Source organism: Hyla sarda, chromosome 4, assembly GCF_029499605.1.
Source record: "Hyla sarda isolate aHylSar1 chromosome 4, aHylSar1.hap1, whole genome shotgun sequence".
Lineage (NCBI taxonomy): Eukaryota > Metazoa > Chordata > Amphibia > Anura > Hylidae > Hyla > Hyla sarda.
The window spans coordinates 248,564,549-248,578,197 of record NC_079192.1 but is presented as its reverse complement, the minus strand read 5'-3'; the positions used below and the strand labels follow the sequence as shown (position 1 = coordinate 248,578,197).

General features: G+C 40.0%; 1 protein-coding gene across 1 annotated transcript; it reads right to left on the bottom strand.

Moving 5' to 3' along the window:
• Positions 1–7,011: 7,011 nt before the first annotated feature.
• GPR85 (G protein-coupled receptor 85) lies at positions 7,012–11,379 on the bottom strand. Its single transcript, XM_056573887.1, has 2 exons — positions 10,756–11,379; positions 7,012–9,620 (listed from the first exon to the last, which is right to left on the bottom strand). Exon 2 carries the CDS (start codon positions 9,444–9,446, stop codon positions 8,334–8,336), a length of 1,113 nt encoding a protein of 370 aa, XP_056429862.1. The 5' UTR covers positions 9,447–9,620; positions 10,756–11,379; the 3' UTR covers positions 7,012–8,333.
• Positions 11,380–13,649: the final 2,270 nt, after the last annotated feature.

The window sequence follows — 13,649 nt, the reverse complement described above, 5'->3', positions numbered from 1 at the left end:
CGCCATTTTGTAACTTTTGGGGGCTTCCGTTTCTACACAGTAAATCTTTCGGTAAAAAAGACACCTTATCTATATTCTGTAGGGCCATACAATTAAAATGATACCCAACTTATATAGGTTTCATTTTGTCGTACGTCTGGAAAAAATCATAACTACATGCAGGAAAATGTATACGTTTAAAATTGTCATCTTCTGACAGCTAAAACTTTTTTATTTTTCTGCCTATGGGGCGGTATGAGGGCTCATTTTTTGCACCGTGATTTTAAGTTTTTAGCGGTACCATTTTTATATTGATCGGACTTAGAATTTTTTTGCGCGTATGCGATTGACCATGCGGTTTAATTAATTATATATTTTTATAATTCGGACATTTCCGCACACGGCGATACCACATATGTTTATTTTTATTTACGCTGTTTTTTGTTTTTGTTAATGTGAAAAGGGGGTGATTAAAATTTTTATTAGTTTTTTTTTTCTTCACTTTTTTCTTTGCAATGTTATAGCCCCCATAGTTTCTCATAGGAAACCATTGATCAATGATTCTGCCGCTTGACTTCTCATGCCTGGATCTCAGGCAAGGTAAGGGACACTCCTGCTGTGTCTCAGCTGTTCGGGATGCTGCGATTTCGCCGTGGATATCCCGAACAGCCCCCTGAGTTAACCGACGATGATTTACTTTCACTTTAGATGTGGTGTTCAACTTTGAACGTCGCGTCTAAAGGGTTAATAGCGCGCGGCACCACGATCAGTGCCGCACGCTATTAGCCACGGGTCCCGGCCGTTGTTAGAGGCCGGGCCCGACCCGCTATGATGCGGGGCCACGCCGTGGCCCCGCGTTATAGAACTGGAGCAGACTCATGACATACCGGTACGTCATGGGTCCTTAACAGGTTAAAGGGGTTATTCACCATAAGGTGATTTTAGTACATACCTGCCAGGCTATCTGGGTTTTTCCTGTTGAAGTTTGGTCTCTTAAAAGACACATCAAATAGTTCCATGCTTGTAAGTGTGAAGTTACATTTCTCTCTCCCACACATCAGCCACCCCACCCACTATAGCACAAATAACCTCAAAACATCAGTGTTTTCTAATCAGAGTGCCTACAGCTGTTGCAAAATTATCTCTCTGTCACTACACCGATTGAAGCAGGACTGGCTCCCTTTGCACAATTGACAAGTGATGTCAGGTCTCGACGCACTACGATCTGGGAAATCCCGAGACATGAGCAATTTTGTATGCTGTAAAAAATAAGTATTGAGGCGAAAATCACATAAGAATTGCAAGAACACAGTCACACAGGTACAGACCCTATATTATGAACTACACTAACTTTACAGCCCCTGTAGCATAGTCAAATAAAAAAAAAATCCTGGAATACCCCTTTAATACTTCATCAATGGCTACAGTGGAAAATAATAATGATGATCAGTTTCAGTTTCATTATCTTCTATATATATCGGGCATCCTCTATAAGAGTACTACCCTTCTAGAAGGTATTTTTTTATGCAACTTTGGATGGTTGGATGTGCCATTACATTTGCTGCCTTTATAGTTATGCTAAACTATAATAGTAGTGGTAATAATAATAACAACAACAATAATAATATTTATAAATATTATGACTTAACTATAATGCAGATACTAATGAAATATTCCCATTTTAAACACTTCATCTTTAAAATTGGCAGCTGTATAAAAAGCTAATTTACAATTGTATATCAAATATGCTAAATGTTTATTCAAAAGAAAAGTGAATCTGGCATACAATGGGCATAAAAGCATGTATAGTGTATGTAGGTCACCCAATTGTCTTGGTAAAGATGTAATAAGTGTGTTGCAGTGCTGGGTATGGATTTGGTGCTTAAACAGTTCCAGTAGGGTTGACAAACACTATGAAGCTAAAAAAGCTAACGTGATTGGCTTGATGGGCTTTACATATATATTTACACACACACAAACATATATATATATATATATATATATATATATATATATATATATAAAATATATAATAGTTTGGTATCAACTAAAGTGCTGGCTGACTTATTCTTTGTCTGTATTGCACCTACAGGGGGAGGGGCTACCTCCATGTTGGCCTTGCACCCCACCCACCTCTATCAGGTGTATATAAGGTGTCTTGGATGTTCCAGACCCTGCCATGCTTACTGAACTGTTCACACAGAGGCATATTCACAGTGTAGGGTCCGTCCCAATGAGGCCACCTTATCACGGTGGGACGGTCCAAGCCATTTGACCGCCGGCGGAGACAAATTTGCAAGCTAAGTGCCTCACTATTTCATAGTTTCACATTTGCATCTATTACACCATAGCTGTATAGCTCTCCATGTTTTAACTGCATATTCATGCTTCACCTATATCCTTGTGCTGGCAGTGTGCTGCTGCATTCCTTTTTTGCTGTATAAATATATATATATATATATATATATATAATGGTAGTAAAAGAATGCAAAGATTATCCGCACTCACCGCAAGGCAAACGACTCGACGCTCCTAGTTAGAGACGCCGAAGGACCCGGGTAACAGACCATGCATAGCGCTCAGATTGCTATCTGAGCGCTATGCATGGTCTGTTACCCGGGTCCTTCGGCGTCTCTAACTAGGAGCATCGAGTCGTTTGTCTTGCGGTGAGTGCGGATAATCCTTGCATTCTTTTACTACCATTATATCTGACATATCTATTTCTACACTTGCTTCCAGCACCACTGTGGACTCTCTTGTCAGTGTTCAATTGCTGCACAGATATCTACATCCTAGTGACCTGAGCTAATTTTACCCTTGAGTTACCTTGTTTGCTAGTAGTGCCATCCTGCATATCTATCTACACCCGTATGTATATATATATATATATATATATATATATATATATAAAATAATAGCCCGAATAACATAACAACTTTGATTAGTTTAATGAGCCTAATCATAAGAGATTAATTTCCCATACACACATACTAAGAATTGCTGTACATGCATCAAGATCTGTATTGTGTAGTTTGTCTGTACGAAATATCAACCATACTGCCAATGGGAATAAAAATCCATGGTGTTCTGTGAAGCAATAAGGTTAGAAGTATTTAAATAAATGGAGAGATACCAGCCTGTTGGAAACCTGCAGTGTTGATCCCTAACAAGAAATATGCTCAGAGTATGCTTAGTGTTTTCTTTGATACTTTGGGGATTTTTACACATTAGAGAGGCAGATTAATGACTTATTCACTCAATATGATAAACTCACCATCACAAACTAAAATACTCAAGGCGTGAATTGTTAGTGTACAGATATGAGAGTCAATGACTTAGCTTTTAGTCCTTCGGACCTACCACTATTATTGATGATGATAATAATTAACATTGAGGATATCTAAATCTATATTTTTAAATCTGTGGCTCTAGTGTTCAAGATTCACTAGGTAATTATGTAATCTGCCAATGTTATGTACTGTACAATGCATTACATATAGACAAAATATAATGGCTGTAAATGAAATAATAATGTATTTCTTTAGACTAATTATTATATTAACCTGTTAAGGACCAAGGACGTACCGGTACGTCCTCAGTCCTTTCCCTTTCTATAACCCTTTCTATAACACGCCCTTTAGACGCGGCATTCAAAGTTGAACACTGCGTCTAAAGTGAAAGTAAATCACTGCCGGCTAGCTCAGGGGGCTGTTCTGGATGTCCGCGGCGAAATCGCGGCATCCCGAACAGCTCTGGGACACGAGGAGGGTCTCCTGCCTTGCCTCCTGGTGCCGATCACCGAATGACTGCTCAGTGTCGGAGATCCAGGCATGAGCAGTCAAGCAGTAGAATCAACTATCAATCGTTTCCTATGAGAAACCATTTATTCAAATGTCCAAATTATAAAACCGAACGGTCAATGGCGTACGCGCAAAAAAATTCCAAAGTCCAAAATAGTGTATTTTTGGTCACTTTTTATATCATGAAAAAATGAATAAAAAGCGATCAATAAGTCCAATTAATACAAAAATGGTACCGCTAAAAACTTCAGATCACGGCACAAAAAATGAGCCCTCATACCGCCCCATATGCAGAAAAATAAAAAGCTATAGGGGTCAGAAAATGACAATTTTAAACGTATGAATTTTCCTGCATGTAGTTATGATTTTTTTCAGAAGTACGACAAAATCAAACCTATATAAGTAGGGTATCATTTTAATCGTATGGACCTACAGAATAAAGAAAATGTTAAATTTTCCCCAAAAAATATACAGCGTAGAAACGGAAGCCCCCAAAAGTTACAAACTGGCTTTTTTTTTCCGTTTCGCCGTAGATTTTTGGGTAAAATGACTGATGTAATTACAAAGTAGAATTGGTGGCGCAAAAAATAAGCCATCATATGGATTTTTAGGTGCAAAATTTAAAGAGTTATGATTTTTTTAAAGGTAAGGAGGAAAAAATGAAAGTGCAAAAATGGAAAAAACCCTGGTCCTTAAGGGGTTAATAAACTCAAATACTACATTTATATTATTATACTCATATTATATCAGTATATTTTCGGCTGAAATAGAAAATTCCACCTTAATATATCTACTGACATATCACATACATTTGTCAGATGATGCCATTTGTAGCATCTATGAACTTTAGTTGTCTAAATTGCCAAGTTAAAGGGACTGTGGTTGTATACAAAGTTCCCAAACCCATTTAAAGCTAATGAGAAATTCTTTTAACGTCTGTGACATGTCAAAGCTGTAATAAGGTTGATTTCTCTTCAATATGAAAAATGTTCCTTAAAGTAATGAGCTATTGTACTGAAATGTAACATTCAATGAAAAATATGGATTGATAATTGCTCAGAACTTGTAAAACAAATATTAAGATTTATAATGATCAGAGTGGGGAAGGGTTTTCCAATTTTTTCCCCTTTTTTACATAGAAGACTTATTTTTTATAGTTATGTTCTTTTTGTTGTATAGTTTATGTGTTAATATTGATTAGCTGAGTGGGGAGCGAGATCTCATCTGATGGAGAAGAACCGCAGCAGGGACAAGAAGATCTGAGAGTGGGAGCAGCAGGAGAGGTAAGTAGGGTGGTTTTCATTGTTTTAATGAATGGGGAGACATATACTAAACTTTGCTATTTCTCTGGAAAACACATTAAACTTACAAAGTTTCTTCTTTGGGTCCTCACTGAAACAAGGGACTAGCTGCTACTGATGTATTTTCTTCATGAACGCCATCTAACCCATTAGAAGGTTGCCTCTGCAATACTATGTCATATTTGGGGGTGGGGGAAGTAGAGGTGGGGGTAGGGGTGGCTGTAGCTGAACCATCCCCTTTCCAGATCAGCAGATCGCCTTGGCACTACATTTGGAGACTGGCTTCCTCACTGCTCCTTTATTCTAACATTTGATAAAGCTTTCATAAAGTTTATAATACTCTTCCACATTTTTTTATCTACTAACAGTCATAAGCCAAGCAGCACCACCACATTGATTTCTTATTTCAGGATATATGCTTTCTGATAACCAGTGCACGCAGCATAGGTCCCCAACTTTTGGGCCCCATTACTCAGCAATAAAACCGCAGAACCAGCTTTATTCTCACAAAAAGTAATTACAACATTTTGGCAGTGCCATACTGCCTTTGTAAAGTACTTGACAAAGGCAGTATGGCACTGCCAACATGTTGTAATCCTAAACACCGGTCAATAACTTCATTGAAGAGACGTTATGATTTTCAGATGTATATCCCTAGGCCTAGAAAAGCCTTGAGTCTGGAACTTAAAGGTCTATTGGTATCTTGTTTGAACAAACCAGCATATGTGTTTGCCATAATTGTTCAGTAAATGTTTCATATATTTTGCTAATTCTTTTAGTTATATTTTTAAAGATAACTTGAAGGTTGCTGATAATGATCCTCTCTCTATATAGAGGAAGGAAAGACAAAAAAAAGCAAATTTTAAAGAAAAAAACTAAACAAAAAACAAGCATACTGGATTTGTTTCAAACAACTGTATCTGCATCTGATTTCTCACAAACAGCATTTGTGGATTTTCAAATCATAACTGTGGTAAACAATATTTATTGTAGAAAACGCAAATATGTTTGTCTGTGTGCGTGTATTTACATGTAATTGTTCTTTGTTATGATAAGTTATTAGTGAGAATATGAACTGGTGCTTTCATTTCAATATTTTTTTATTTTTTTTACACCTGACAAACCTATTCATAGTATTTCTATATGATTTATATCACCAAATTACTTGGACACTTAGGAAGCTGTGTTCCATACTAATGCGTCTTCTTACTGTGATGATCCATCGACTAAAAGTGCCTTTAGTTAGTTGAATTTATTTGAATGCACGGCTGTTTACATGGTTGCTTGTCTGGGACATGATACTGCAGATAATGTGAGGACTGCAGACTACGCTTAACAAGAGCTATGGTTTATATGGGTCTTATCATAATGATTGTACTCAAGGGGAAATTTATAATGGAGCTCCCTAAGCCATCATTACAACAACCTCCAGGAAGTTTCAGTTTAATAGAGTATCTATCTATCTATCTATCTATCTCAGTTACTGATTACATAATTATTGTACAAGTATTTTGATATGTTCTGTGCATGCCAAGACATACATCTGCAATTCCAAAAAGGTATATCAAAAGCATGATGTCAATACTGTTTTCCTTTTAATCATTTCAGGCAGCATCTAAAATCACAGTTTCTCTCGATTTAAGGCACAAATGTAAAATACAACTTGAATTGCATACCACCATCAGTCCAGAAAGATATATTGGGTAACATACAGCATAACAGCTCTAAATAGTATAACCATTTGCTTTGTCCATCAATCATACATTTACAGTTTACGAACAGAATGATAACCAAAAGGAAAAAAAACATAATCTCACTCTCTCACTAGTTCACTCCAGACCACTAAACAAAACAGGAAAAAATAAGGTTAGTTGCCGAACTGGAAAAATGTAAAATTTTATTCCAGAAAAAATTAACAAGCTACACAGGAAAAGTTTGGCAAATGCAACTTTATATTTAAATTTCACACACATCTGTATCTTAAAGAATGAAAGACTCACAGACTATAATGTTATTCTAAAATACTAAAAAGTATATGTTTTGTACAAGAAGGAAAAGAAATGAAATAAATTGAACAACCAATACATCAAAATGTGCAGAAAGTATAAACAAGACTGTGCCTTCAGTAGAATAGATGCTTCCCAAACGCTGCAAAATATAATACTAAGGCTTCAGTCTCTCCAAGACAGCTCATTTTAATATAAACATACTCCACTGCCTCTGTTTCTTGGGGTGAACCAGAAGGGGTGGCACATCTGGGCAAATGATTTCACCCATGTGATGTACATACTGATATTGGGAATAGTAGGAGCTTAAAGAAAGAGGTGGTTCAAGTGTTCTTTCATGCACTCCCAAATCACTTACCAGGCTTACTGGTTGGATCGGTTTACTTCAAGGTTAAAGAAAATGGAAGCTACTAGATAACCCTTTAAGGCAACCTGTATTTATTCTATATTATTATGAGAGCTCCATATGTAGATTCTTTAATACTGCAATTTGGATCATACGTTGCCAAACTGATTGATATACCCAGGTTTTCTTTTGAACAAGACTTAACTCGGTATTTGCCAAATGAAAAGAAGAAAAAATAACATAGAATACATTGAAATGCGAATTTCACTGTTAAAGAAAACCTCCGTTTTTATAGAAAGAATATTTGAAAAAGTAGAATATAATTTTAACCAAAAATACTGCTTTGGAATGCTCCCACAACTGACTTACAGGTAACGAAATCTCTCAGTAAGATAATCCAGTAACGCATGGCACATCCTTTATCAGTTACAGTACTTTTAATTCTCATTTTGTCAATCTTTGCAATAGAAACCCCAAACTGTATTAAGTATTCAAAGAGTCTCCAAACTCTTAAAATCATGTTTATTAATACATTTTACCTCAATTCAATTTATTAAGATGTCCAATGCTAACCTTTCTGGTTGTTCTTGTTTAAATGTGGTGATATACACAGCATTCAGCAGTGGTTCCTAGCACCTGCCATTGCAAGACTGAACCTCCAGCCACAGAAACACAAAGGAATCTGTGGTCGAGTCCTTTGCTTCCAATTACAAACCTTCCCTGGTGGCCAGCAGGAACACTTTAGGATAAAAAAGGGTTACAGGTGCGCTATTGCAAAGTGTGCACAATGCTGCTGATGCTCCATTCTTGATCTTCTTCTCAAGACATGGCTACAGGCCACAATTGCTTAGCAGAGAAGGGTAGTGTTTCACAAGGCTAAAGATTTTGCAGATGCTCTCCCTCATATAACACAGTAAGGTTCCCTTGGTAACCTGGATTTTCTGCAGTAAAGAAGGGTTGTGCTGAAACAGCGCCTCAGCTCCCTGTTTGAGAAAATGCAGACAAAAGGATTGATTCCTGCCTGGGCAAAACTCATCCAGACAGCTGCTGTTAGAAATCCTCTTGGTACATCAGGATCTTTGGCAAAAACTCTCCAGTAACAAGCTACCAAATAGGGTCCCCACAAGGTCAGGAAAAGGAATGTCATAATATAGAACATTCTACTGATCCTTTTTTCCATTTTGAATTCATCTAAAACCAGTAGTCTTCTCCTGCCTGTGGTGTTTGCATTTTGCCTTATTCCAAGTAAGGTTGGTGGTGTGGGACCCCTTCCAAAGCCTGCAAGCCAGTTAGCTGCTGCTTGACCACTGGCTCCAGGACCATGAAAAGTCCAATTCTGGCTTACTGCTGCTACAAACTGGACTGGCTTCATTTTCCTTCGGTCATGAACAAAAAATATCAGCTTGAGGTAGACAAGCTGTGTGGCTAGAAGAATGAGAGCAAGGAGCAACATAAATCCCAAGGAGTCGTTGGCCCTGAAGGAACGATGCTGAAATGTGCATTGGTCTTCATGATCAATAAAGGAGTAGGTGCCAACATCGAGGACTGGTGGGAAGGCCATAGCTACAGATAAGGTCCACACCATGCAAATTACCGCCAAACAAGTCCAAAATGTCAACCTTTTTGTATAAAACCGGTGGTGGGCGATAGCTAAGTATCTGGTGACACTTATACAGAATAACATGAATGCAGTGTGAAAACAGGACAAGACCCCAAGAAATGCAATCACTTTGCAAGTAAGATTCCCATAAGTCCAAGTAGAGCCATTCTTCACGGAGGTGAAAACAAATGGAAAACAAATAGCAGATCTCAGGATATCTGAGCAGCACAGATCCAACAGGAAGTAGTAAGGAGCTCTGTGTAAGGTCTTATCTTTGACAAGCAAAATTGAGATAAGAAGGTTACCCACCACACTGACTCCTATTATAAAGCCCAATGATGTTAGCTTTAAAAATGCTGTTAAAGGAGACACATTTTGCAGAATGTTGTCAGCTGCATGGCTATCGTTCGCCATAGATGGAGGATATATATTATTGCTTCAGTCAAGTCTCATGGTCTATATACAAGGGCAAGCACAAGATAGATCCATACATTTTACTGCAAATGTAATCCACAAAAACAACTGAGCTGGTGTCTAGGCACACATTCTGCTCTTCCCTTCTTCTGATGTGTCATACTGTCAAGAGATCTGGAAAAAAAAAAAAGCTATCAGTTTTTAAGCTCAATGATGAGAAGGTGCTAACCTAACAATGCTTAATGCTAATGGAGAAGCGGAAAGTTACAATCGAGTACTATCATGTGTAAAGCTTTGCGTTAATACGGAAACAATGAAAACATAAAACATTGTTATTCGACAAAGAAACCAATATTATTATAGATTGATACAGAATACAACAAACATACACATGCCCATATTCCAAGTCTATCACCTAGATCGGGTCCATTGTGTAGTAGATAAAGATCACACCCATATAAATCATGCAGGATGGTTTATAGCTCATGCATCAATACCCCTGCCTACACGGCCAGCCTATGGGCAAAATACAAGAATGCCAATTTCTTCCATCATCTTCCTCCAAATGATCACAAACTGTAGGAAATCTCTAGAATGTCTCCGGTACAGGGTTGCCATATATGACAGGCTGGAGGATCTCCATGTAGCATAGAGATAGGTGAACATTTTCAGGCTGAAGCCATCTCCCGTTTATTTCCAGGATAAAGGATACATGGGCTGATGTGTAACAGACAGTGGAAGAAGATCAGGCTCCAATATTTGTAGGAAGCATTGCTACTGTTACTATGTTGCTTTCAGATCTCAAAGGAGAAGGGGAATCTGTCTTTATTCTGCATGGGGGCTTTGTTGGTCAGCTGTGTCTTTATTATAGGGATAAAGCAGCAGATCTGACATGAAATGGTGTATTATGGTATAGTCACATAGGGGAATGAGGCATGGATGGTGTAGAGGCATACACCTACACACAGGCACACACCTTAGCATGTATGTAGCATGCAGGCTGTGCAGCTTTATCTGAGCCTTGATCATGGTTGACTATGGGGTATGGCCATAGAAAACGTCCCTTTGTTAGGGCTTTTCCATTATCACAGGAATGCAGCTCTCTTCCCCAGGATCCTCTTGCACCCTCCAGGCTCAGCCATGCTATATGCACAGTATATATTATAGGTAGATGGCTCCTATGTGCCCCTATTATGTCATTTACCAGGAAAAGCCCTGCTTTTGTCTCTATGGAACAACCATCAGCTATATGGCTGAACAGAATGCCACTCACACGTTCTCATCGATAAGTGAAAGCAAAGGGTCCTACCTGTTGGTGCTATATATCCTGACAAGAGTATATTTTTCCGCTGGAGCTTCTTCTTTCTATAAAATGCTGATTTTTTCCCCTTAGATACCTTGCCTGAGAATATAGTCAGTGGCTCGGACGGCGCATGCGCTGTGAGGTTTCTTGAGCTGCTCGCTTCATCCTCCCCTGTCGCAGCAGCACAGTCTCTCCCAGCAACAGCAGTAGCGGCAGCAGTAGCCCAGTACTAGGAGAATGAGGGCACGTCAGGCTGGCAGCTCCTAATGCCTACCTGCTGCAGCTGCCCCAGCCAGACACCTTGCCCATCCCCAGTCCTCCGGTGAATGAGGGACGTTGTGCGGGGCTGGCTGTGTGCTGTCGGGATGTGGGAGCCATATGCAGCAGAGCTGTGCGCCAATGGCTGGACATAGAGGCGCAGTCCCCAGGCTGCTCACACTTGCCAGAACCTCCAGCCTGCTCTACAGAAGAGAAAGGCGGCCATGTTCGTCAAATGTCACTCTATTGATTTGTTACATAAAAATCCGGAGTGGAAACACCCAGAGTGATGCATTGTTTTTTTTTTCCGTGGAGTTGAGTGGGAGGAGAATGATGAGCACATTGTTACTGGGAAGAACATGGAGGCATTTGCATGCATCACCTCAGGCAGGGCGGGAGCGCTTAAAGCTACACACCACAGCCTGCTGTCTGCTAGGAAAGTCACTTGTCACTCCACTGAGGGGTTACCCTGCGCCCTGTAGTGTCCCCTTGTCATTCTCCATAAGGAAATCTGCTGCTTCCCCCTCTATTGTTTGCTTAGTGACAAGTTGTTTTTTGCCAGTAGGGGGCGCTGTTCTAAGCAGCTTGTATTTTATATTTCCACAAACCAGACACCTACAGTAGTGGTCCACAGCCTGTGGCTCTCCAACTGTTGAAAAAGTACAACTCCCATCATCAGCCTAAAGCTACAGAAGTTATAGTTTTGTAATAGCTGGAGGGCATGATGGAAATTGTCATATTGCAAGAGCCAGCGAACATGCTAGGAGTTGTAGTTTTGCAACAGCAGGAATGCATGAGACAACTGAAGAGCATGAGAGGAGCTAAAGTTGTGAGTTTTACCACAGCTGGAGAACATAATGGGATTTGTTATTTAGCAACAACCATGGAGCATAGGGGAAATGGAGGAGATTTCTTCTTTCATTTTTAGGGTCTATTCACACGTACAGTATTCTGCGCAGATTTGATGCACAGGATTTCAAGCTGTGTTCAGTTTACATTGAAATCTTCAGCAGAAAATCCTGCGCATCAAATCTGCACGTCAAATCTGAACAGAATACTGTACATGTGAATAGACCATTAAACAGGATTGTGAAAAATGAAAGAAGCAATCTGGTTGGTTGCTATGGGCAACTAGTCAACTTTAACTCTGCACAGGTTTTGATAACTCTCCCCCAGGGGAGCCAGCTTTTCGCACTCCAATGCCTTCTAAATATTCCCTCTCTGGCTGCCCTTCTTATGAATATGCAAAACTATTCACTCTCAAGTCTCAGGACATGATAACCTTCGCCTGTGTTCTGCGCTGGCAGGCTTTCATGTCCTAGCAACATGAGAGTGAATAGTTTTGCATATTTATAAGAGGGGCAGGCCAGAGCGGGGAATATTGAGAAGGCAATGGAGTGTGGCGAGCTGGCTCCCCGCCTCCGTTGCGCAGAGCTGTCATCCTGTCAGTGCTCAGACCATACGCCGCACACTGCATCAAATGTTGTCCCACAAGGAAGCCTTTTCTAAAGATGGAGCATAAAAGAGCTTGCAAACAGTTTGCTAAAGAGACATACATTATTGGAACCATGTCCTTTGGTCTGATGAGACCAAGACACATTTATTTGGTTCAGATAGTGTCAAGCGTGTGGCGGAAACCAGTTAAGAAGTACAGAGAAAAGTGTGAATTGTTTTCAGTCAAGCATGGTGATGGGAGTGTTATGGTCTTGGGCTGCATGAGTGCTGCTGGCACTGGGGAGTTACCGTTTTTTGATGGAACCATGAATACTAACATATATAGAGATATAATGAAGCATACATAACATGATCCCCACCCTTTGGAGACTGGACCAAATGGTAGTATTCCAACATGACAAACACACCTCAAAAGTTGACCACTGCCTTGCTAAAGAATCTGAGGGTAAAGGTGATGGACTTGTCAAAAATTTCTCCAGACCTAAACCCTATTGACCATTTGTGGTCTTCCTCAAATAGAAGGTGGGGTGCAATGCAAGGTCTCTAACATCTACCAGCTCCATGAGGACACCAGTGGCAACCTGTGAAGCTCAACCCTGTTTAATATCTTTATCAGTGATATTGCAGAGGGTCTCGATGGTAAGGTGTGTGTGTTTTTTTGCTGATAACACAAAGATTTGTAACAGGTGATGTTCCTAGAGAAAGACACCAAATGAAAAAGGATATCAATAAACTAGAGGAATGATCAGAAATGTAATGTTTATAACTGCAAGATAATGCACCTTGGGCATAAAACCCACGGCAGAATATTGACTATGGCCCAGATTAATCAATCTGTGAGAGAAAAAGTGGAGAGATTTTTCCACAGCAGCCAATCACAGCTCAGCTTTCACTTTACCAGAGCTGTGATTGGTTGCTGTGCGAACATCACTCCACTTTTTCTCTCACACAGTCCTGACCATAGTACCTGAGGAAAGGGATTTAGGGGTAATTATTCATGCCCCCTCCCGTAGGCTTCCATTGAGGGGCGGAGCATGACGTCACACGCCGCCGGCCTTGTAGTCGCCCGTAATCAGACCCGGAGCGAACATGCTCCGGGGGGCTGATTACAAACGGGGTGCCGCGTGCATGATCACGGGTGTCCCCAGCTGCGGGACTCCCGCGATCAGGCACCTTATCCCCTATCC